We start from the raw sequence: 26,157 nt of genomic DNA on the forward strand, positions 1-26,157 counted from the left end.
GATAATAGAATGAGGCAACGTTATAAGCTCGTGCTTAATCATTATTAAATTGTTAAAGTATCATACCATACTTGGTTTAAGCAAAAATAATTCGAAACGGAGAAAAGCGTATAATGAAAATATCCACGTCGACATTTAGATTTGAGGTTTTAAGAAAATAAATATTCGTTAAAACAGATTGCATTTTATATCCATGCGCACTTAATAGTCTGCTTTCTAATCGTGTTTCTCAAAATTACTGTAAGAGCGATATACGTGTTTTAGCATTAAACTTTCCTGGCAAAATAAGCTTCCATGTATAATGATATATCGTTTTTGCCGTGACTGATACACAATCGCCAACTCATTAGGCTCTATACGATTTGGAGCGCTAACTTTTAAAATTTTGGTCTTTCCTTTGTTTAACCATAATGTTCGCTGAAGTAAAAACCTTACCGGAGTAAGCCTTTAACACACTTGGTCAAAGTCTTAATTGGAAGAATGGACAATTCTGTAGAAGAGTTGCAAGTTATTTTCTACTTAAAATCATCAACGTTCATTTGAGCGCATTATCATCAAAATTGTGAGATACGAAAAAGCAAGACTCGCTTCGTAGATATCTATTCCAATCGATAATAAGCAATAATTATTATTAGTATTGCTTATGAAGCAACTATGGTTTCAACATGCGCATGCGCGAGATTTGAAATCTCTGTTTTAACCAATGACCTTGCGGCATTCAACAACCAACATGGCCGCTGACAGATCATCAATAAGTTTGGGCGCGGCATTTTTACGGCAATATTGTTTTCAAATTTGATTTAATTTACTAAAAAGTTGCTTGGAACGAAGTTCAGGAGAATCAATTTTCACCTTAATAGGCTAATAAAATAGAAGATTTGCAGAGTACGCTCAGGATTGTCGGTCATTGCAGCAAAACATGGGTCTTGGTATCAACACCAAGAAGACTAAATTCATTTTAATTTAAATATTTAGGAATGTGGCTGGAATCAAATATCGAATTGAAAACAAGTGCGTCCATAGTATGGTATGGAGGGATGTTCACTAAAGGTGAGCAATATGAAAAATATTGAAGAATTCGAAATGTGGATCTATAGGCGTATATTGAGGATCAGATGGATTGCAAGAAATACGAGTTTGATCTTGCTGGACGCAATCATACAGAATGAAGAAGAGTGGACAAATGTAATATTAGTGGATATGCAGCAGCAGAAGGGCCAGGCCACCATATAGCAATTATATAATATATAGTAGCACTACCTACTCCGGTAAAAATTAGTAGAAAAGAATGATTGTCAGCGCAGCACTGCCATTTTCTTTCTAAATCGCGATTTCCACGTTTTCGCACATTTAACGAAATCTAGGGATATTCTGAGAAAATACCAAAAAGGCGCATAAAAACTTGGTGACAGTCTGTCAGAGGCCATGTTGTTTGTTGGATGCAGCAATGTTATTGGTTAAAAACGACATTTTAAATCTCCCATATTGAATGTTTTTGATATTTCCTTTATAAATTCCTCCATTTTATTGCCCGCTTACCGGTCTTGTCTCGATAAGATGTGTTCAATCACTGTAGATACCATAAATCAGTCGACCCTAAATGTTTCCAAGACTGACACTGCACCCGTATCTTATTTAAAGTACCATTAGCGATGCATCACCTGTTCTACAGGTACACTACATACTGCTTTAAGTGTGACGTAAGGGTAAGGGTAACCAAAACGTGAACCGTGATTGACATTAGTTTTAATTAATTAATTAATACAATTTTCCAAAAATAAAATTTTTACTGGGTAAGCAAGAATCAATTTTAATATTGGGAATATAGACACGTCACTTACCAAACCCTTTGGTCTTTGGAACACTTTTACTTTTATTAATAATTCACTTCTAGAAGAATAAATCCATAAGTTCGATAATCAGGGTTCCCGAAAAACAACACGTATATATATTTTTTAAAAACAATTTAATAAAAATAGATATGGAACGATTATCATTACAAAATAAATATAAAAAAATTTTCATTGGTGGACAAAGACTCGATAATGTATATACAACAAAAACTAGACTGATTCCAAGTTTGTATTTTTATTTTATATTAAATATTATTCTATAACAAAAATTATATATCTATATTCAGTAGTTACATTAAAAAGAAAACAATTATACAACTAATTACATATTAACATATTTCTTGTTTAAAATATTTTCTTATAAAGAAAACGACCATCGTTATAGAAAAATCTACAAATATTTACAATTTACACTTGGAGTACAAAAAAAAAACATATTATTTTTTTCCACTTTGCAATAATATATTTTCTTACTTTTTTATATACACGAAGACGAACGCCTTATCAAGTAATCAACAACGAAAGGAATAGAAATAAAAAGAATGAAACAATATTACGCGGTCCTTTTGCGGGGAACGTGTTATCCCGGAAACGGCCGCATTCGTCGGAAAAACTAAAAACTCCCGAAACCGGTTACCAACGGTAAGACGCTTCACTTTTTCTTGCTTTTTAATGTATTGGTCCCCAAGAAGAAAAAAAATAGCAACGCGAGGGGTTCATATATTTTTGGACCACCGACGAATAACACCGTCCCCACAAACTCGCGTGACGAGAAATTTTGATTTAGAAAGGGCCTCGGCATAACCGCATACACACAGACGCGCACACACACAACCCTCTAAGGATTAATTTTTTTCCCCGACTGGCGAATTGTTTTGATACAAAACATTTAAATGGCGTGAGAATTTTCGAATTTAACGACCCTCCGGTAGTAGAACACGAAATTACAATTTGCTCGGTGATAAGTGCGCTTTGCGAGATCAACGGTGTATATATATATGTATATGTACAAATAAACCGCAACGAAACTTTTGACGAAACTACCGTGGTTCCCCCTTAAAATTCACACTTAGTCTTCATGTTTGTGTAAACGAAGGACCAGCCAACTACAAGGCAACAAACCAGGCGAGAGATATCATTGTGGTTCTCCAATTTTTTGTCCTTTATCGAATTCATCTCATCATTCATCGTTTAGGTAAAACGGTCCAAAAGCTTAAACCGTCTTTAATTTTCCACGTCTGACGTAATTTAAGTTAGATTAAAGTAAATGAAAAATGAAAAAAAAAAAAAACTCCCGCCTCGTAGAGTCGGCCACGCCCTTCGTCCCCTAACCTCGCCATTAACGGGTCACCGATAGCAAACCTACGCGACCGTACGCAAAACCCAAGTTATCTCCAACAAATATCACAACACTAACAAGTAGCAAGCATCACTTAAGGTACGACTTGAACAGGAGCGTGCCGCGGCACAAATCTTTTTCCGACTCGAACAGGAACTGAAGGTCCCTCAACGTTACCTTCTTTATCCGTTGCCGCAGGGGCATCTGGCTCCTGGGGTTGTTGTTGGTGCCCGTCACGTTCATCTGAAACGTACGCACATTTTTTTTTCAACCCGCTTCTCAACAAATATAAAATATTCTTTGCTCGGTTCTTTTGTGTAGTAATAATAAAAAAATTTGATTGAAAGGAACAATTTATTTTCTTTGCATTGGTCATTTACTTGAAGTTAGAAACAATAAGGATAATATTTTCGTAAAAATGTAACACAAACATGTTAGTAAATACTAGGTAAATGTATATGCAAAAAAATTTGTATCTGGATTTTCATAAATGGCACATCATATATATTATTATTTTGTCGCAATGGTGTTACAAAAAACTTAGAACTTTTATTAAGTATATTATATACCTATTTTTAATACTTGTGTAAGTAAAGAAAATAAGTATGATTTTCCTAAAGCTGTATTAATTGATATCATTTATATACTATAGTAAGAAAAAAAATAAATAAGAAATAAAAGTTCAGATTTAAACGAAATTATATATTATGACATGACAATTGTTTCAACACCGTGTCTTTATCAAATCACATTTGATAAAGACATTTTTCATCAAGTAAAAGCCACCTCAGTTCAATACTATAGTAAGGCTTTACAAGGCGAAGTACTCCAATAGACTTATACCAACTTGACAATCTTTTCAGTGTTTAATGGGATGGTCTGACGCTAGTGGTAGTATTAAATATGACAAACCAAAAGTGGTCAACCAGAATGATACAAATGAGGAAAAAGAAATAGAAATTTCACTTTAAGTTCAAAATAATCTTCAAGCCGTTGAGTAGCTAGCTGATCCATCCCAAAATTGTTTTTCCTGTTCATTTTTTAATCACAAGAGAGCCCTGTTTTCTAATAGTCATACTAAACAGAAAGAAGGGCAAATATTGGAAAGTTAAAATAAATTCAGAAAAAATAATAATATGTGTGCCTACATTTATATATTGGTTTATTTTGAACACCCTGTAGCCTCTAATTCAAGTTCCGTTGTCAAATACGTATGTATCTTCAAAAATAATGGCGCCATCGTAAGTGTGAAGGGTAGTATTTTATTAGAAAAATTAAAATATTGGAACAATTATTAGGTTGAACTATGTATCATTATTAATGAAAAAAAAAAAAAAAACTTGCAGAACTTGTTCCATTTAAAAACGATATGTTTTATTTAACCCTGTATATTATAAAATAATTTAAAATTGTGCATCCTAACAATCTCTAAACTTTCGTATTTACCATATTCTCATAACTCTTGAAACCAATGAGATAATTAACTTTACTGTATCATTGACTCACCCTGTACATTGTATTGTTTTCCATCAACACTTAGATAAAACATAGAAGAAACTTACGGTCTTCACCAGTTGCTTTATTTTTCAGAAATTAGATGATAGAATTCCGCATCATCCATGATAATTGTCTTTTTTAGTAACCAACGTTGTTCCCAGAAAAGTCATAGGTAACATCGATCACCGATACTAACGCATCAAGAAAAAAAAAAGACAAAAGTGCGAGTATCCACTTCAACTTTGATTGATTCTCTGTTTCTACTTTATCTGCGTCTAGTGGTTCCCAAGTGGCCCGTGGACCCGCGGGAGACTAGACGTTATTCTACGCTAGACGCTAGTCTACATTTATATGGAATGTGGGAATGAAGAGTTGCAAGGGTCCATCGGAACCAGCTACATTTTGGGATATAACAAGAGTTGTTATTCTGTGTCACCAATTGGTCCAAAGATCCAAAACAGATAATATTTTTGACACTTGAAGAGCGCATTCAACCATTTCACTTGTTGATGACTTTGCGATCAGGTCAGCGATTTGTCATTTATAAACGGCAATACAGTACCACAATGCCACTCGTAATAAAGCGGGATTAGCTAGAACCATTTATCTTTGTAAGAGCAGATTTACATGTGTCTGGTAGCGCTAGAGCTAGTCTCGCTAGCACGCCAACGCCGAGATGATACTGGCGACAGGTAAAATAGCTTTTGATAATAGTCAGGCACGAAATTTAAGAAGGAAACTTTAACCAAAACCCCAACACACTAAATAACATTTATTTATCTTTGTTATCAATGCCTAGTTTGGGTTTATCAGAATTCGCTGACGTCTGTTCAAGTTTAATCTCTTCTCGCTGTTATCAAACTCTTGAAGACGGAATAAATTCAGCACATGTAATGCTAAATAGCGAGTTTAACACCAACGAACTCTTTTTGAATGTTCAAAAAACAAGTGTACTGATATTCAAATGCCCACAAAACAAAAAAAATACCGTTCTCTGAATGTCCACCCGGCCGGGGAGGCCGTTGAAATAAAAAAAGCACACTAAATTTTTGGGACTAGAACTCGACGAAATCCTATCTTGCTCAACTTAAATCAAGTCATGCGATATCTGGTTCCAAATCCCAAAAAAAGTCTTCGGATGTATCGCCGGATAGTTCGTGTATACATATTAGAAGTCTCTTTATGGGTGCAAATAACTTACGGAGATTTTCACGACCATAATACACGTAACAAAGACTGTTTCTCTATAAAACAAAAAACAGACTAGAATTTTCAAAAAAAAAAAAAAAAAAAATTAGACGTGTTAGTCTACATAAAACTTTCCCCAGAGCTAAAACAAAACTGTTTTTGTAATTTAAAGGAATATTTTACATATTAATGTTTGTTATCACTGTATTGTGGTGCATTTTTATTATCCATAATACACTGATAATAAAAATCAAATTATTATTATTATTATTACACATTACATTTCCCAGAAGCTTATTTGGGGAACACTCATATCTGACTGGATTACATGATCCGATGTACTGGATAAATGTTAGCGTGTCCTGTGGGCATTGTGAATGGACTTGTTGAGTCACTTCAATGTTCCAAATAAAGTGCGCAGCAAAATCGGCGTACCTGCGCGTTGCCGATACCCTCGCCGTCGAGTCTCGGTTTTTTCCGCGGCCCGATCGCCTGGAGGGCGGTAGCGTTCGCCTCCCGCTGCCTCAGCTCTTCCATCTCGACGCGCTGCATCTCTTTCGCTTTCGCCTTCAGTTTGGCCTGCTCGGGATCTTCCGTTTTCGAGCGGCTCTTCGCCGCTCTGAGCAGCATCTCCCGTTCCAACTCCTCGCGTTTCTTCCTCTCCGTCTTGTCGACGTCCTCGAGGAATTTCAGCTGACCTGCGACGCAAAAAAAAAAAAAACAACTCGACGGTCACCTTCATTCCCGCTACCACCACCGCACGGCAATACCTTTCACGTCGTTCGTGATTTCGTAGCGCATGTCGCTCTTTACCATCTCCAGCCGATGCTCGGTGATGATGGCCAGCTTCTCGATAAGGTCCTTCAGTCTCTCTTGGGCGGCGTGAGAGACGCACGCCGCGACGTCGCCCGTCGCCGGCTCGTCCAGCCCGTGATTTTGCATAATTTTCCTAATCTGAAACAACGAAGGGCGACCATGGAGAATCGGAGGGTGGACGGACGCGAACAATATTTAATGTCATTTTTTTTATTAATTTTTAACTGTTAGTAATCTTCGAAAAAACAAGCGTTACAGACAAGTTAGCATCTGTTATAGATCATGCACTAAGGAAAAAAAACATTAGCTGTGATATAAGTTGTTTCCATAGAAAGAAGTATTAACAAATTCTCCATCTGTAAAGGATAATAAGATAAGAGCGCAAAAAGGTGTCTCGAATCAAAAACCTATTTCTTGACAATTGGCAACGCAGTTTTTGTCGTCCCAGGTAATTCAATAAACTTATAGAAGTAATCCGGTAGCGTAAAAGTAGGGCAACTCATGGATATAGCATAAAACGCAACGCAGAAAAAATAATGATTACATACATAAGGAATTTTTATGATTAATGAAAATACGGAAGGAAATAGTTGATAATAAACGTTAAGAACTTAGGAAATGTGTTTTCAAGAAAACAACGAATTAATTAAATAAAGCAAAACATCTAGGCCCCATCTTAGATGAAAAACCAAACGGGGTGGGAGGTTCACTTTGAAGATATAAAAACTAAAATTATACCGATATAAAGATGTAGGCATGTTTTTAATATATTTTCATTGTATCCAATATATAACACACATATTTTGATAATATTTAGGCACCTTATTCCAATGGGGGAATAACCTTGTTTTAGTAAAATGCAAAAACTACAAAATAAAGTAGTCAAAAATTTTATTTCCCCCCGATTATAGAACATAAATGAATTTAGTACATGAAAACACAGGCAGTAAATATTGAAAATAGAACAGAACAAATTTATTTAAAGCTTCACGAGCTTCACACACGCAATATAATTATATAATAATGCATAATGTAATGAACCTTATAAGTAAAACTATTAAAACATTCAATTCATCGACTGATGCCATGTCAAAAAACATGAAAATTAATAGATTTAAAGAAAATATTATAGAGGGACCGACAAGCTGGGTGGACAGAACTTGTAGACCTACAAGAAATTTATATAGGTATACCAAAAATATATGTATGGTTAATGTGACGATGAAAACTTGAATGTGTAAATGTTTGTTAATGTTCTAAATTTTCTTTTTAAGATTACCAGTATTTCACTGATTTGAAATTATAGCTATATGTATTATGTAAGGACGACTGTAAGACTTGTCAATAAATTTATTTGAAAAAAAAAAAAAAAAACTAACAAAATCCCACCTTGTGTTTAACTGCAAGTTAATACCATAAAGATTATTTGGAATAAATTTTTACAATAGCAAACCAAAATATGAATGGTTGAACATTTCGATTGGTCTGCGTTAAAAGCATGTACATTTGAACTACTTAAGGATGAAAAGGAAAATGGCTATTGCGTGCAGTGGCAGTGGAATGAAGCCAATCTTTACTAGAAAAAAATGATTAAAATTTTCTAAAACAATGCCACCTCTTCTTGATAAACGAAATCTGTGAATGGTCGTTGGATACAAAAAAAAATACAACTTACAAATAAATCCGTTCAAAATTTATAAGGACAGTTTACCTCCGCTTTGCTGGTGATTTTAAGTTTATTATAATAAGTATTTTTTAAATTTCTAAGACATTTTCATTAATTTAAATAAATAATAAAATACTACAATAAATTTTCATCAAAATCGCCTAGAACAAATATAATTGTGATAGAAACAAAATTCTTGTGATTGATACAATCGAAAATATCATACACACTATCCCTATTAATCAAAGGAACACCTCCCGATGTTTGGTCACAGACACGTACTTTATTCACTCTGCACATCTTTTAATTCAATGGGTAATATTTGACTTTTTTTAAGAAAAGTGAATTAAAAATTTTAAAGGTCAGTAAAAAGTGTCTTTTTCATAGTTATTTAAATTAAATTTGAATTAAAAAGTTGCTGCCATACTGAATAATTAGGACGAAATTTAAACAGTAAATACGTGATTTTCTGGTTTATTATTAATTATTATTTACAGAAAATATTTTTTTAATTAGCAACAACAGTTCAAAACAATAAAATTCTTTACCAATACATCCCGAATTGTAAAGGAGGCAATACCTTTCGATATTCAACTAAAAGAATACATTTTTTTTTATCATTTATTGTCGTTTTGTTTTCAATGTTAAATGTAAATTTTCTAAATCGAAATTCAAAAACAAGATTATTAATTTTATGTTTCCGCAGCACGGTATGGTATGACCACGCTACTGTGGGGTGGAGCGTAATCAAAGTAAGCAGGCTTACCTTGAGCTGTAACTGGCCCATCGAGCACATAATCTCCTCCTTGCAGGACCGGATCTGCGTGCCGACGAATTCCGTCGAGCCGAGAATTTTTTGGGTCTCCTCCGCGAGATTGACCCCGCCCATCGCGGCCACGTCGTTGATATCGTCGTCTCCCGCATAAGCCGCCGAAAAACTCTTCTTCTCTGCAACGGCGCACATTCAAAGTAGTACGCGATAGGTGTCAAATTTGACGCGCGCCGTTACCCGAACGACTAAGTCATTAGCAAAGGCCTCTATGGCCCTTCTAATATTCATGTAGAGAGAGATAAAGTGCTTAATTTTTTAGTTTCTAGGAATAATAATCGCCAGTAAATCGACAAGATGGAACAAAGTAGCAAAAATATATATTTTCAGTTACTTAGTAAAATTTGTAAAGCAACTTTCGATTTTCAAAATAGTTTAATAATTTTTCATCAAATTTCGAAAATTATTAAAATTTCCCCATATTTTTTCCAGTCCCGTAACGAAAATATTTTACATACAAAACATCACCGTAATGAGATATTTGTGTGTCCTCGTTCTCGAGATATCTCTGTATTCTCGGTTATTATTTATTAGAGAGTGTGCTCGATTTACGCAAAACAAAAAGTGCCGTTTACAAAATAATCCTAGCTGACTTTGTAATTGTCAAAATATTTTTTTAAATACATAGCAATGTTATATGTAGAATATATTTGCATTTTTAAATTCGACAAAAGCATTTTTACCCACAGAAGAATTCACCCAGTTTTAAATAGCATTTTGTAGTTTGTTTTTGTTGTGTTGTTTTTTTTTTATGAGAATCGAGAAATATTTTCTAAAATGTCATAATAGATATATTTAAAAAAAACATATCGTGACAATTTTTGATAGGGGTATAAAAATATATCTGCAAGCTCGTATCTTAAAAATAATAAAAATCTGAGTACATCATGTAAATGATTTTTTTTCATTTAATCATTTCATTTCGATATAGGATGTTTAAAATACAAGGGTTAACTGAAATGTCCAAATTTTCCGTTTTACCCTGTATCTCAAAAACGAAACCACATTTTGTTTCACGAAAATCGAGCACGGTTCAATAATAAGTGAGATCCTCCGCGATAACAACAACAAATGGCACAATACCAGTTTGATAAATCATATTTCTATCTATAATTTTAATTTATTACAGATCGAATTTAACCTAAAGACGCAAATATTATTATTATCTCTCGTTTCCATTACTCAAAAAACTCGGTGTATCTTTATCGCACTTGCGTTGTCCATATGGCCGAATATTTATGTATATGTGTATGTTGGATATCCATAATTGTTTACGTTGTTAAATTTAGTGTAAAAAGGCAGCGCTTTTTTTTTTTGGACAAATCTTAAATAAGATGATACAATTTTATATATAATTAATGGAATCAGCGACCATAAATAATATAATTTTATAAAACCCTGTCTCACATTGAAAATGTCTATCACCAGTGGTCTTGATTTTCATTTATATAATCTTCGTGAGATCCTTAGATGCTTTAGATCTTTAAAAAGGAAGTTAAGAAGTACCTACTCCTTCACTGTTTCTACTCTATTGTTGAATTTAAAGACAAAGTAAAATCTTACGCGGACATCTCAGTTTTTGATAGTTTAATTTCCACTGCCAGGTTTTTTTTATATACAGGGTGTCCAGTATAAGTACATGGGGATATTGGATAATGGAAGAAAAGTAGAGTAACTATATGCCAAAAAATAATCTAGCTTTGTTTTATTTGAAATCGATACCCTTACGCAGATACAGGGTGAAAAAGGAAAATGTCTATTTTTGAAAAACCACAATATTTTCCTTTTCATAGGAGCTGACATTTTCAGGATATGGATAAATGGATATGACCCACTATGTTGGATACGGCCGAAGTCAATTTTTGCTTTTCAACCATTTGTAACATGTGTGGTCAAGATAAATTCGAAAAAAATAACAAAAATAAGATTTTAAGATAGTAGGCTTTGAAAGTGATAGTGATAAGTACGGAGTATTTTATTCTTTGCCGTAGAAACGGAGGAAAAGCCGAAGAAATGTATTTAAATAAATATCCGCAGACTTAAACCGGGCAGAGCTTTGGTTAGGGGTCGGAAAGACAACCTTGTCACCCACGGGAGTTTTGCTAAAGTAAAAAGAAACAAACATACAGATGAAAATAAAGAAAATTTGATCTTGCAAAGCGTGGTCGAGACACCTCGTACATCTTTAGGTCAGATTAAACAGACAACAGTGAACTGCATTTCAAAGCGTCATAGATATCGTCCTTACCATGAACGGAATTGCCAGCGCCTTCAGGATGGCGATACTGTTAAGAGAATGGAGCATTGAGAATGAAGATCATTTTGAAAATGAAGAAATTCAATATGGCGCTCATAAGAGAAACAATTTCTTTGAAGTATGTATGAAAATTTTACTGACTTCTTTTCTCCATCCTGTCTCTTCAATTTTATTGACTCCTTTAAAAATAATTAATTAAGATTAATCTTGACCAAACGTAAATATGTTACACATGGTTGAAAATCACTTTTAAAGAGGATTTTGAAAATGTAGATATTCGATATGTTATGTTGCCGCAACATGGTAGCCCTACATTTTTGTGCCATTTTTAGCATCCATATCCATTTATCTATATAATGAAAATTTGAACATTCCAGCTCCTACAATAAGACAAATATCGTATTTTTTCAAAAATGGACATTTACCTCTTTCTCCCTATCCACGTAAAGGGTATCAATTTAAAATAAAACAAAGCTAGATTTTTTTTTTAATTTTAAGGTTAAGTTTTTAAATTTTTATGATGCGACTTTTTGATTTGCTACAATTATTTTTTTGTAAAATGTAGTTGGTAAAGACCACATCATGTCATATCAAAAACAACACCGTTGGCGTACCTTTCTCTTTCGCATTAGGCCTGTTCGCTCCGGATCCGATAGCTGGCTTACTTCCCGCCACATTCGCCATTTTACCCCCACCCGCGCTTTGCAACTTGCCTTGGTTGGGTATCTGCGCGCGGGCGGGAAGAGGTCGCCCTTGTCCAGCCGGACGGACCTGGACGGGCCTCGGGGCGCTAGGTCTCTGCTGTTGCACCTGATTCAGTTGGTTGACGGAGGGGGCCGACCCTGGGTACACGGGATGCAACACGGGCGGTTGCGAATTCGACACCATCACCGTGTTACCTGGTGAGGTGCCGGAGATCGCGGTGCCCGGTTGTCGGATCGCCGTCACCTGAGAACCATACGCGACAGTGCAAAATCGACCGAAATATTTGTAGCGGAACAATCGTCCACGTTTAATAATAATAATAATTTCATTATAAAATTGTTAATAAAATATTAAAGTGGTCAAACGTTAGTTTCTAAGATTTTAAACTCAAAAAGTGTAGCCCTATAGTCATTTACATACGTAAAAAGACAATTTTTTTTTAATAAAAATTTAATAAAATTACTATTAAATCAGTTACTGAAAAAAAAAAACCTTGACATTTGATACAAAACTAACGTTCAACAAGTAGGAAGAGCATGTAGAGATATTGGATTCTAATTACAAATGCAAAAAATTCGTTTCGTATTATTTTGGAAGCCTTTTTATACTAAATACATGCTGGTCCGAATTATAATGAATAGGATCACGTCAAGAGGACCCCCCATTTACCACTTGATCATAAAAAATTAATCTATATATATTTTTCATAAGTATTTATGATGGAAAATTGATCCCGCAAACGAGTTTTTAAAATTTTGATTTTAACAACATTTTTTTACAATGAAAATTTTAAGCGCTTTTAATTAAAAAATGGATTAAAAATCAACCGTAAGAGATAAATTTATGATAATAATACAATACAATAATACAAAATATTTTATTATAATTATTATGAATAAAATTTTATTTTTTTAGCAATAAACAAGCTTAAATAATTAAATTGTAAATTTGTCGTCAATTATTTTTTTTTAACTTTTTTTTTTAAATAAATACTTTTTCATCCTCTGAAACGAGCCTGCATTCTAGTGAAAAATTTTCCAATGGTTTGTAATAATAAAATTTGCGAATATATTTTTATGTAGTTAAGCGTTCGAATATTGGTTGGTATTTTTTTAAAAAGAACTTTGGGGCCAATGAAAAAAGGAAAGTGGGGTTGTTATGTGCTTATTTTTATCAGGACTTCTGAAATGATTTTGTTACTTACTAGGATACGCGAAAAACAAATGAAAATCGTAACGGAGCGGTTTTTCTTTTGTTAACTAAAGATGGAGTGTTGACTAGCAAATTTGAAAATAATAATTTTCTTACCTAGAAAAAATAAATATAGACCGTAACAGTTTTAAAAATTTAAAGTTGATTATTTTTTTCTAAATTTACGCTGTTTGGTAAAAATAATAATAAAATTTGAACATTGTTAAAAAAATAAAATTTTATTAATAATAATAATAACAAAATTTGTTTTGTAATAATATTTTGTATTATTATTTTAAATTATCACTGATAAAATCGTCAATGCAGTTCGAGGCGTTAATATATTCTTAAAGTACATTTGACCATGGATGCTGCAAAATTTCATAAATTTATCTCTTACGGTTGATTTTTAATCCATTTTTTAATTAAAAGTGCTTAAAATTTTCATTATAAAAAAAATGTTAAAATCAAAATTTTAAAGAATTCGTTTCAGGGATCAATTTTCCATCATAAGTACTTATAAAAACGGAGTATTCAGAGAATAAAGATAGGTAAAAAAAGTCTTAAAAGGCTTCATTTAGGAGATACAAGTTGTTGAAATATATTGCAAAAAATATCGTTATTTCTTATTTAAAAAAAAAATCTCATCTCGATTGAGGTATTATTCCGGATTAAGAAGCAATTTACAGCATGGAAAAACTTGTTTTTGTTCGAGGCGTTCGTGAGATTTTAATTAATTTAAATAATAAAAAATGGTTTGTCGCAATTTTCTTTATAAATTTAAATACCCTGGTCAATTCTAAACAAGAATGGTTTCTTCAGTATTATACTAAAACGTGCTCTTTTCGCAAAAAAAAATTCTTTGTTTGCAGGTATACCTGAGATTTGCAGACTAAATTAAGATAATTAGCGTTATTTAAATTTTGCTTTTATTTACATAACAATAATAATAATATTAATATTAATTCATTTAATTATAATTAATTATAATACCTTACAAGGTTGAAAACAAAATCTAGAAAGGATCTTTCATCAATATTCCAATACCTTCAATCTTCGAAATGAAGCATTTTAGGTCCTAACCACTTGACCACTTCTTAATTGCAATTTGTAATAAATGTTTTAAATGACATCTTGCAATTGTAAAGTGTTACTTATCATTATTTCATAATAATATGTATTTTCTAATGAATTATTATGCGTTTGCTATCCCTATAACCCTATTCAAAGGATACACCAATACGACACTAAGCGTTTCGGGGACCCGAATAATAATATTGACTACATATAAATAATTATAAATAAATATAAATTTCATGGTATTTTTAAAATTATTTCGGTCAATTACACAAAAAAAATTCACGCCACAACCTAATTATGGTAGAATAATAAATATATATAGATGATAAGTGTCTCAAAGGACTTTTGTAAGGCAACAGGATCTTTACCATCGAGAGTACTCCTAAAATTAATTACCAGTTGAAATCTCTAATTATATATAGATATATTTAATAACAGAAAAATATTATTTCCGAATTTTTAGATACATTGTAGTTAGATTTTAAGCTTCTTTTTAAGTAGAGCTAATAAATAGTTGTTTTAATAAATGAACAAATCTACATTTTGATAGTGTTAAGAATTTGCGGCTCATCTTTTGGAATTACTGGAATTTAATCCAGGTACATTTAGTAGATGGTATAATTTAATAAAAATTTAATATAACGAACGCTACGTTCAAAACCCAAGCTCTTGTCCAAATTAAACAACAATTGTGCTGTAATAATGGGGTTGAGAGATCGACCGTCTCATGAAACTATGCAAAACTTTTTAATATGCAATGTTTGGGGAACCTCCTCATTTGCAAATTGTGTATTCCTATCATAAAACGCCTTAATAGATACATTTGCAATTTGCATCCCCAGAGATCATGCCTACCCTATTTTAAAAGCTCCATGTAGTCACAAAAATAAGGGGTCTCACTACAAGGCTAGAAGGTTATGAATTAAGGCTTATTAATATATAAAATTATTTTTGTCTCATTGAACCAACAACATAACCCAAACTCACCATCCTCGGTTGCTGTACGGGCGCCCTTATGGGCGTTACCAATCTCTGCTGGAGCACCGCGGGAGTCCCGGGTCTCACCACCGTCGCGCCGGGCCCCACGATGCGTACCTGCTGGTTGGAAGCCACTCCTGCAGGCCTGACGGTCTGAACGGTCGGAGTAGCACCGGCTATAGAGAAAACCACTCCAGGAGGAGGCGGTCTGATACCATCGATGGTCATCTCATGGGTGGCCAAGGAATAACGCAGAAGGGGCAGACTTTTCTGCAAAGATTCAAATTTCAATTCCCTGAGAGGGCTCCAAAAGGGAGTAGATCAACGGGTACCTACCTTTAGAAATCCAATGAGGCACGGCTGAGGTGACGCGTTTAGAAGCCTCTCCAGCTTATCGCAAAAATCTTCGGGTTCCACCTTGTTATCGATGAGTTCCTGGATCAACGTCCTGACGTTTCTCTCGACCGATTTCGGTTCCCTACTGGACAGTTCTAGCAGGTTCGCGAGGAACTTGCGGCATTTTTCTTTGGTATTGTCGTTCGCCGGTCTCTAAAGGATATAATACAGGCTTATTTTCGAAGGCGCGAAATTTTTTTAAAAAATAGGGCCCACCTGGACGGGTTGCGTCTGCTGAACGATGGGTTGGGTAGATGTCACTGTTGTCGTTCCTCCAGCTTGGCCTGGATTCGAGCTAGCGCTAGATACAGCCTTGCGCGAAGCAGAAGAAAACATAGTAAATTTGTGTTGTTTTTCTTATTTGCAAAATTAAAAGGATTTTTTTTTCAATATAATATATGCCCATGGCAAAATTTTTTTCTTTAACCGGCACCCATACTTTTATGAAATCATTATGAGGTCATAAAATGATATCATTTTTCGAAATAAGAAAAAACAAAAATTACCATTTTGTTAAATTAAAAAAATTGCCAGAGGAGATTATATCAACAACCTAGAACAACCCAAAAAACATGCAGTGAATATTCATCATATAACCATAATACGAAATATTGTTTAAATTCGCAAATAACAACGTTAAATGACTGGATCCTTTTCATACACCCAAGGTAATATTTAATATCAAAAAGATATATTATTCTACAAGAAACTGCAATATCAAGTTTTACCAGAGGTTTGCGAAAAAACATATTTTCAAATACTCATACTAAATTAATTATTGTGCATTAATTAGTAAATTTTGTCATTGCTTTTGAATTTCTAATTCTGATCTTTTTTTACAATAATTTTTAGATACCTACTATTGATAATCACAGCATGTGCACAATAGAAGCTAACTAGGGGATAAATCGCAATGTTGACAAAAGGGTATGCATATTTATTGTAATTGATAATGTTCTAACTTCGAAAAACTAATTACTGGTCATAATGTGTTAATTAATTGTAGGTTCACATAGGTTATTACTATTATTGCTTTGTTTACTAAATGGAGTTTTCATCGAATGCAAACGCATCCAGACATTTCATATTTTTTGATATTTTGTTACTCATACTTTAAGGTATGTTAAATTTTATCAAACTGATGCACATTTTTGTGTACTATTTACTTCAAAGAAACTGAGTCACATTTGATCTATCAATTTTTTAGCCTATTCATTGAGGTTTCACGCTCAGCAACAAGACATTTTTTATCTATAAAAATTACCAAATGTCCAATAAATATATTAATGTATAGTGTGTACACAATTTGTCAAACTTGAAACACTAAAATCAACACGCGCACCACATACATACAAAAAAAAACTGGAACTACTATTGAAGCACGAGAAAATCGCATTTTCGATGTATCTCCTTCTGTTAGTTTTAACGTTAACACAGAACCTAACCACAAAATCCAAAGTTACTCACCGTAGGAACAGTTTGCATGCGAAAAGTAACAGGTTGTCCAGCCGGTTGAGTCGAATTTGTAAGGTTAGCGGTCTGAGGGGCCGGTCCCACCCGCAAAAGTTGGTACTGACCATTTTCGGTTTTGAGTAGCAACGCCCCTTGCTGACCAGGTTGTAAACCATGAAACGATTGTAAAGTTAATTGCTAAAACATCGAGACAAGCACACTTTTAGACGCGGACACGACACGGTTCCCTGTAAACTCAACGATACGGGTACAATCTACTCTACAAAACGCACAAAAAACAAGCGAAACAAATTCATCTACTAGATATAAATGTTTAAGCGAAAATGGTCCGCCATATCTTAAATGAAATCAAAGCCTACCCCTATATATCGTACACTTTATGTTTGAAAGCTCTAGAAGGTGATGGCCTTCTTTGTTTGTTTGCTTAAATCCTCTGTTAAAATCTAATTTTGAGCTAACGAACTAATGAAATGGAACTTTGTCGGCCCAAGGCGGGAATAAACATTGACAAAAGTTAGGTTAGGTCACAGCGGGTACCAAAATATAATAATGTGATCGATAGTCTTTTTTTAGCTAATCAAGCGGAAAAACAGAAAAAAAACTAATACTTAAAAATTAGTTATCCAGCACCAATTAGTAGGTAAAAGACTATTAGTAAAATAATTAATAGAAACAAGCATTAACGAAAACAACCAGCAAAATTACGACTTTTTTAACAAAACCAAACAAAATCAGCTACTACACTGGATTAGTTGCGCTTGAAAAAAAATCTGTGATAGTTTCCAAAAGCGGGACTAGCTGCGGACCAGAAAAACAAAAAAGCCCCTTCAAGGTTATACTTGTTTACATAACCTTCATCTTTTTGTTTATCGTGCCAGTCCAGCAAAACTATCGCTCAGTTTTTTCCCAAATTGAACTATCCAGGCTTAGGACGATACAATGATTTGTTTTTTATCAAATGGAAAAGTCCAAATTGAAAAAGTTAGCGGCGTGTTAATTGTAGCATTCGAGACAAGCAAAACAGTACAACCTTTCCATTTGATCTTTTTTTTGTTACGTTCACTTACTGGAGCTCCAGTTCGGGCCCCAACTAACTGAGGTGCACTAAGCACTACGCGAGCTGGTTGACCTTTCTGCTGCTGAGTAGGAATTCCAGGACGTACATTTACAACCTGGATATTGGATAGGATATTTGGGGATTGAGTGCTAGGGCTACCTACGTTATTAGCCTGGGCCATCGGAGAGGTAACCGCGTTCATGGGCACAGTTACCAGGCCCGGAGCCCCCGCGGGTGACCCGGTAGTCTTTAGCACTATCGTGGGTTGTTTAGACTGTTGTACATTAGACGGCGTCGTTTGGAGTACCGTCTGGGGCGAAAGGCCTATTGTGCCATTGGGCAATGACTGATTCGACATTGAAACTCTGTTTTGGATGATTGCTCCTTGCCCCGACATAACCTGACCCACCGCAGTCGGTTGACTTTGAGAATAGACGATCTTTACCGCCTCCTGCTTGATTGAATCCTGTATATTACCCGTGTACCCCCCCGTGGTCACTGCCCCCGCGGCCGTCTGCGCCGCCGAGCTCGTTATAAACGTCGCATTATTCGTCATTTGTTTACTGGCGTCGTTCACACTCACAGCACTGCCACTGATCGCATCACCGTTGGCGATAGTCCCATGTTTCTGTGGGGCAACAGTCCCGCCGTTTGATATTGCACTGTTTACGTGGTTTTGATTAAGCACCAACGTTGCGCCCGTTTGTCCAGGTCCCTGGGGTGTCGAAGTGACCAGCTGATTCTCTAAGGAGCCCACAATCGCACTTACAGCCGATTCATCGACATCCGTACTAAGAGCTTCCTCGAGAAACTTAGCTGACGCCATTTTCCGAGACCCAACTGAACAATGAAATGCGCATGATCGGTGCGGTTGTGCCAACAGCTGCGCGTAGGATACGAACGGCACAAATGCAGAAAAGCGTATGAAACAAACTCGGAATCTCCCAACTATTAACTTAACGTGTTTTTTTAATGTTCGTTTGGGGCGAATTTACAACTACGAAAAACACTCAGTTCCATTTGAGCGTCTTCTCGTGGCAGTTGCAGCGAACGGCGTAGGATCTTTTTGTCGAGTCATTTAGTGACAAGCGGAACTCCACGTCACCTTTGGCGCCAATTTCAATTACTCTCATTATAAAATTTCGGGGTTCTTTTATTTGAAATCGATAGCGAAGTGTAAGGTGCGTTTTAGCGGATGCGTTGCTCTTTTTGTAAAATTGTCAGCTAAATAAAACTAAATTATCCATATTTGTTGTCTAGCTACCTATTATAGGGAGCTTTTATTTTTTTTGTTGAATCTACTTGATGAAGTAACATTATTATTAAATAATATTAACATAATTATAATTATATTGATTTCCTATGTTTGTGAAATTTCATTAGAAAAATTGTATACATATTTTTATAGTTGCTTGTTGTTGAAAAGTTAGGCGTATATTTTTTCCTGTTATGTAATAACGCCAATATTAAAGTTCTTATTAGCCTAACCTAAGTTAAACCGAATACTCAAAAGTTAAAGTAATTGCCTCAAAAATAAATATTTCCTGATTATTGATTGGTATTCAGTTTTTAAAACCAGACGGGCATTGAACTAATTGCATTTTTATGAGACATAGTTGTATCCAAGTCATCCAAACTAACCTGAACAAGTAGCTTATTAATATTTGTACAATACGACGAGAGCTGTTGTAGACTAGAAATTGATCTTTGGGTTTCGCAATGGCAACACCAACGAAAAAACGCGATTTAAATACAAAACGTAATGATTACTTAGAATGGTCAGAGTACTTTATGGCCACAGCGTTTCTTGCAGCAAAGCGAAGCAAAGACCCCTGTTCTCAAGTTGGTGCTTGTATAGTTAACGAAGACAACATAATCGTCGGCGTCGGATACAATGGTATGCCAAAAGGATGTTCCGATGATATTTTTCCATGGGCAAAAGAATCAGAAAATGAATTGGACAACAAGTACCTATATGTCTGCCATGCCGAGGTGAATGCTATCCTGAACAAGAACTCGATGAACGTAAGGAATTGTACGCTTTATGTCGGACTGTTTCCTTGTAACGAGTGTGCCAAATTCATAATTCAGGCAGGTATAAAAGAAGTGATCTACATGTCTGATAAACACGCACACAAAACTCACACAATTGCTTCCAAATTAATGTTTGATGCAGCAGGGGTGAAATATAGACAGTTTGTTCCAAAAACTACTCATATAATTATAGATTTTAACGAAATAAATTGGAACCTTCAAAATCAAATGCCACCAACACCAACCCATTTATCTGACAATTTAAATGCACTAGACATCAATTCCTAGTAAATCGCTTTGGAACTTTTAATACTGTTTAGAACATTGCGGATTTTCTATTTTTTTAGCTAATTGTTTATATTATGATTAGTATAGCGATGACGGCATTTTTTCAGTTCTAGGTTAGGCTCACACACTCAGGCTCACTTTAAAATGTAATTTGTTTTTAATAATAAAATTTCTTTTAATAATGAAGTTTTATTTATAAAAATTTGGTTTGAGTGGGAAGGAAAGAAGAGCACATAAAGTTCTTTCTACGGGTGACATTTTTTTTCAGGTTAGATATGGGTGTAATTTAACTCAATAATTTTTGAAATGCTTCAACCTATACAGCGATACAAGCGATTTTCTATTGCCTAAGGCAAGAAAGCCGCTATTTGGAGAAAAATTTATACAATTCAAATTACCTAATTTTGAGTCAAAGGGGGGAAAATTACTATACACTGTTCCAGAACCCACATGAAATAATCGAATAGAATTTTTTATATCTACTGATGTAAACGCCAGCACTTCGGAGGTATGGTTAAATTTCAAACCGGTTATTTGTGTTGTGAGGTTAAGAATACCTTTTCTTGGTTTGGGCAATTTATTTTTCAAAACATCTTCCATTCCATATAAATTAACGACACCTTGTGCAGAGCCTGCTGCAAGAAATTGATTTGAACTCGATACAGAAAGCGCTGTTCCTTGCAGGCATCCCTCGTCTGCAAACTTGTGCTTAACTCTTTGCATGTTCATGTCCCAAACTGTTATTTCTCCAGTGTCGCTGTGTCCAAAAAGCAGGTTACCTTTTGGGTTGTACTCCAATGCAGTTACCTCTGAATCTTGTTTTAGCATAAATATTCTTTCTTTTGATACTGTTGATATAATATGAACTTCACCCCATTTACCCGCCACTGCCATAAATTTATCATCTGGTGATACTACAAATTTCTTGCACTGAGTCATGCCTGGTGGTAGTTTATATCGAACTGATTTCGCAGCCAGAAGATCGTAGCTTTGAATGTAAGGCAAACGGGAACCCAAAACTGCTTCATTTCCGGTTTTGACAAATTTTGCACAAAGTATTGGAAACTGTTCAAAAGCTATGCTGTGAAGTTTAGAGTTTTGCTTGCCATCGACAGTATACAACGTGGCAATACCTTTGTTACCTGCTACTAATGCAACTGTAGAGTTTGGATGAAATTCAATGGAATTTATTAAAGGCCCCTCGGAATAAGTTGCGCTGTTCAAATCTTTCACCTTTTTAAATTCCAAAAGATTGGGCAATATGTGTGCCGTTGGAGTTTTCGCAATAAACCCGCAAGTTTGCAGCAACTCTTCATCAGATTCTCTATCACTTTTAGATTTGTTGATATTGGCCCATTTTGGTCTACCAACTATGGATTGAAATTTGTGTTTTAACAATTCAGAATATTTGTTGTCTCTACTATTTAGGCCTCCGGAGGGTAGTTTCCGTTTTTGACTATCAAGTGCCTGCCCTACATCAATACCAACGTCGTCTTCATCATACCAGGCAGCTTTAGGTTCAGATTCATCACTATCTGTACTAGATCCTTCGGCTACGCCGGAATCAACGTCTTCCGAACGCTCGGCTTCATCCAGGCTCTTTAAAAAGGAGGAACTCCCACCGAACAACATTTCGGAAAGCTTACTATCCTCCGCATCTTCAGAAGGGCGAAATTTTGTTTTAGGCGCGTCAACTTCAAATTCTATGTCAAAATAACGGGTGGTGGTGTGTTTTCTCTTTCGTGTTTGTTTCTGTTTTGACATGATAGACTTTGACAAAATAATCAGAAAATACTTGCAAAAAACGTTTGCTATCTAAAACATGAATTGAGAAATAGCACAACACAGTAACCAACAACCGTGAAGCAGAATGGAAAGCTTAAGTACAGAACATAAATAGGTATAGTCGGAAACGTCCTAAACATTGAACAATAGCCATTCAGGCAAAGTCCGTCACTATTTAATAAGATCTCTGCTTATAGGTTAACACAGGTTTGGGATTGGTTTAATTATTTTGTTGTTCATGTTTACAACGTGTAACCTGTTTTTTTTTGTTAAAGGAGACCAGTGGGAAAGTCAAAGAACAGTTATCGGTCTGTGATTAATGTGTCAAACATAACTCCGGAAATCGGAAATGAGCAATTGATCCTAGCAATCATACCCGAGAGTTATGATGAAACGTATAATTGAAGGTCTCTGCTTTGCCCAACAGAAGTTGTAAAACGCATAGTTGAATTGTTGTATTGAGTTGAATGCTTGGTTGGTACATGATATTGTGTTCGTCGCAGATGTCGGGCGAAGTTATGGGAAGGCCGAGTAAATAAGAATGCGTCAATAAATTAAACGTCACGGGTCTTTATTCTAACTGTAATAATAAATAATTGTATTTTCATGTATTTACAGAAAAACACACAGAGATGATGATGAGAAAAACGTTTTAGTGAAATTCGAAATTAGTTTTCCATGATATGTATTTAATAATGAAACATCTATATAAAAATGTTTACATGAAAAGGGTTTTTTTGACCGAGTCGTTTGTGTGGAAAGGTACATAACGAATTTACACAATTCAACTATCTCTTAACACATTAAAATGAAAACCTTAATGTTCTAGTTTATATAAAAAACCTTACGCGGTATTTATAGCTTAAACGTATCCAAAGTAATGTAAATTAAAACTTCCATGTGCGTCAAATGACCGTAAACGTTTCCTAGCCTGGGAATTAAGCACATTTCCCTGCCTAACGCAGAATCGGGGTGCCACGTTTTGCGGAAAAAAACAGGTTTCAACGTTTTGATTTACCCGTGTGCCAGGAAAATGACTTCTAAAATGCTAACATGCTTTTTTCACTATTCAAAGCATGCATCGCGCACTTGATTGTCTTGTGCTGTCAACAAAAAAAAATTAAGAAGGCGACGACGTGTGCTTTATAGAATTTTACCCGACGACTAGGATCCCGTTTCGAATAAATTCTAACTAAAACACAGGCGCGCCAACATAATTTTTAGTTTTGTCACTGTAAAAATGTAATTTAGACGTCTTTAAAGTATGTATAACTATTACACGTGTAATTTAGTTGGAATGTGAAGGTCAATGGATTTAGTTTCAGTACATGCGTCTAGTGCAATTACTGACGTTTCTCAAAGGAGGAGAGTTTCAAGGCTAATAGTTTTAGCTGGATAGCTAAGTAAGTACCCACTTGGTTATAAGTGTAATTTGACTTGCGTTCTAATTCCATTGACCGATGAAAGTTATATCAACTAGCCATGATAGGAAATACAAAATTATCGTTTACATTCTATAAATCGAAAAACTAAGCAATTTTATATCTAAAAATATCCATGCCTGTATACATCCATTGGTACATCGCAAATGTTCGTTAATTCTATGGAAATGCTTAATTCTAATAAATACTATTTACAACGGGAACTATTTACAAAGTCTTATTATGGCACTGGAAAGTTTTTATATAGTAAATAAATACATTTTACACCTTATAAAAATACAAATTTAATTTGGAGACAGGCGCGTGACGATCTTAGGGGCCTCTATAATGTTCGGATAACATGTACATATATATCGGGTCACACAACTCTTGAGGTTTGGAAACGTTTATGCCTGGCAGGTACCGCAAATATGTCATTTTCATATATTTGCTTCGTGAGATCATCCCAAATAAAAGAAAACTGCCGGTTTTTTAACCAGCGATATTTAAATTTGACCAAAATGGCGCCCGCCAAACAGTTTGTGTGGAATGTTCTACGAATGGACTCTACGGGTGTTTGCAATTGACGATAGAACAATTATACACATATTCGTACATAGTAAAAAGGGATCGTTATTTAATATATTTTATTACGGAAATATTTTTTCAATCACAACTTTGACGCGTTTTAATATATCAAATAAAACAATTTACATATACATTACGGATTACACAATCTTAATTACACAGTCAAATTGTTTTGTGTACTGTTAATACTATATCATGACTAGAAATACTATACAAGTTATCTCGGGAGTAGTAGGATGGTTAGAGAAAGAGGATGTGAAAGGTCGCAATTATTTTCAGTTACGGCAAGTGTTTCAAAGAAGATGGGAAAATTACATAATATATTTTATTGATAATAATGAGTTTTTAGTTTCTTCTTTGGACAATCAAACCTTGTAATAAGATGTCGTCTCGTTGATTTTTCGAAAAACCCTTTGGGTTTCCAAAACCGTCTAGAAAGCAACAGTATCGGCAACACTGCGGGTGTCTACTGGGTGGGAAACGACGATTCGGAAAAATACTTGAAAAACATTCTCGGGGTACACAGATTTTGCCATTTAAATTTGTACAATCGCTATTAAGGGAAAAAAGGGGCAAAAAATTCGACACGTATTATTTTGTACAATTTTGAGCATCATCTTCAGGATCAACGAAATATTACACGAGTGCCTCCATTATACTTACATAGATTTGTTTTACGGGAACACAATAAATATATATTTATACCTTATTTATAGGCTTTCGTTCGACATCTGCGGGTACCATTGAGGAAATTGATGACATTTTGGGGAATTGACCAGATTATACACTGTGTTCGTATGTACAAGCGCGTGACTTGTTAAATTCAAAGATCGTAAGATTTGTGCTTGATTGGTATAAAGTGAGCAATACGAGTTCCGAAAGTAACAACCAGTAGAAAAATGCTGGTTAAATTTGAGAATATAGTTTGCTTACAATCATAAAATCCTTTGTCGGAATTTTTCTATTGATTTTACGTCACTGTAATGCCATTTTGCTCACCTTGTATATTGTGTTTGAAATCGTGGACCCTACATGTACAGTTAGTAAGTGTGTCCACTCTAATAGATCTCCTGCCACCTTTCAAAAGTGTCAAAGTCACATCTATATAGTTGAATTTCGCGGTTACAATAATATTTAAAGTATTTTCGTTAATTTGTTGGTCTCAGAATATTTTTCAAGTATGCGACGATTAAACTACCTACGCAATATAATTCTGTTAATGAGCGATATGATATTAAATACACATAATTTTTCTTATATCACAATAGGGTTTCGTTTAGCAATTAGCGGGAAACTTATCAGTGGGTAATATACATCACTATATGTTCAAAATATACACGAACGTCTTTAAATGTGTTCTCCTATAGAGTCGAGACAATTATTTGAAAATAACCCGCTTTCGTTTACACCGCGAGATTGGCGGGCATATATCCTAAATTTTTGCGTTGCAAAAACAGGTGTATTTCGGAAAAACGGGGCCTATCCGCGGCGTTTCGTTTCCAGCACTCGCCCATCAGGTCGTAAATCTCTCGTGGACAAGACGATGGTCTCGAAAGATATCTGAAACAACGACAAAGTAAATTGAACAGTCGTAATAGACGGTGGAAAAACGGATGAGCACAATTTTGCGAAACAACACGAACTCAATCACTACCTAACGTGTGACGTAACTATCCTACTGAAAATGTCAAAATATCATCAAAAACTTCCATTAAA

At 34.8% G+C, this 26,157-nt stretch overlaps 4 protein-coding genes across 8 annotated transcripts in view; 1 reads left to right on the top strand and 3 right to left on the bottom strand.

The window, feature by feature from the left end:
• Positions 1-2,113: 2,113 nt before the first annotated feature.
• On the bottom strand, positions 2,114-19,273 carry LOC132697822 (transcription initiation factor TFIID subunit 4). 5 transcript variants are annotated; one of them, XM_060663491.1, is made up of 11 exons: positions 18,489-19,273; positions 18,336-18,440; positions 17,263-17,445; positions 16,012-16,107; positions 15,736-15,948; positions 15,409-15,669; positions 12,060-12,393; positions 9,126-9,307; positions 6,648-6,831; positions 6,313-6,575; positions 2,114-3,435 (listed from the first exon to the last, which is right to left on the bottom strand). In XM_060663491.1, exons 1-11 carry the CDS (start codon positions 19,149-19,151, stop codon positions 3,283-3,285), a joined length of 2,637 nt encoding a protein of 878 aa, XP_060519474.1. In that variant the 5' UTR covers positions 19,152-19,273; the 3' UTR covers positions 2,114-3,282. The 5 variants fall into 5 exon arrangements, with proteins under 5 accessions (XP_060519474.1, XP_060519477.1, XP_060519475.1 ...); XM_060663494.1 differs by lacking the exon at positions 18,336-18,440 and having other exon boundaries at positions 17,263-17,403; XM_060663492.1 differs by lacking the exon at positions 18,336-18,440.
• A 510-nt stretch (positions 19,274-19,783) lies between these two features.
• On the top strand, positions 19,784-20,797 carry LOC132697824 (deoxycytidylate deaminase). The gene has a single exon (XM_060663496.1). The coding sequence runs from the start codon at positions 20,045-20,047 to the stop codon at positions 20,645-20,647; it is 603 nt and encodes a 200-aa protein (XP_060519479.1). The 5' UTR covers positions 19,784-20,044; the 3' UTR covers positions 20,648-20,797.
• Positions 20,798-20,816: 19 nt separating this feature from the next.
• Positions 20,817-22,512, bottom strand: LOC132697823 (U3 small nucleolar RNA-associated protein 18 homolog). The gene has a single exon (XM_060663495.1). The coding sequence runs from the start codon at positions 22,409-22,411 to the stop codon at positions 20,939-20,941; it is 1,473 nt and encodes a 490-aa protein (XP_060519478.1). The 5' UTR covers positions 22,412-22,512; the 3' UTR covers positions 20,817-20,938.
• Positions 22,513-22,727: 215 nt separating this feature from the next.
• The window catches only part of LOC132697889 (discoidin domain-containing receptor tyrosine kinase B-like), a gene marked incomplete in the record, with an annotated part of 461,835 nt that continues 458,405 nt past the window's right edge, over positions 22,728-26,157 (bottom strand). The window contains 1 exon segment of the mRNA XM_060663630.1: positions 22,728-26,001. Coding sequence (XP_060519613.1) covers positions 25,845-26,001 — 157 coding nt within the window.

This window comes from Cylas formicarius, unplaced genomic scaffold, assembly GCF_029955315.1.
Source record: "Cylas formicarius isolate icCylForm1 unplaced genomic scaffold, icCylForm1.1 PGA_scaffold_2__14_contigs__length_35257938, whole genome shotgun sequence".
In the NCBI taxonomy this organism is placed as follows: domain Eukaryota; kingdom Metazoa; phylum Arthropoda; class Insecta; order Coleoptera; family Brentidae; genus Cylas; species Cylas formicarius.

Coding starts and splice junctions, on each gene's coding strand:
- LOC132697822 (XM_060663489.1), bottom strand. CDS start 19,151: ATGGCGTCAGCTAAGTTTCTCGAGGAAGCTCTTAGTACGGATGTCGAT. Junction 6,832..9,125: donor TGGGCCAGTTACAGCTCAAG/GTAAGCCTGCTT, acceptor TCGTTGTTTCAG/ATTAGGAAAATTATGCAAAA. Junction 6,576..6,647: donor AATCACGAACGACGTGAAAG/GTATTGCCGTGC, acceptor TTTGCGTCGCAG/GTCAGCTGAAATTCCTCGAG.
- LOC132697824 (XM_060663496.1), top strand. CDS start 20,045: ATGGCAACACCAACGAAAAAACGCGATTTAAATACAAAACGTAATGAT.
- LOC132697823 (XM_060663495.1), bottom strand. CDS start 22,411: ATGTCAAAACAGAAACAAACACGAAAGAGAAAACACACCACCACCCGT.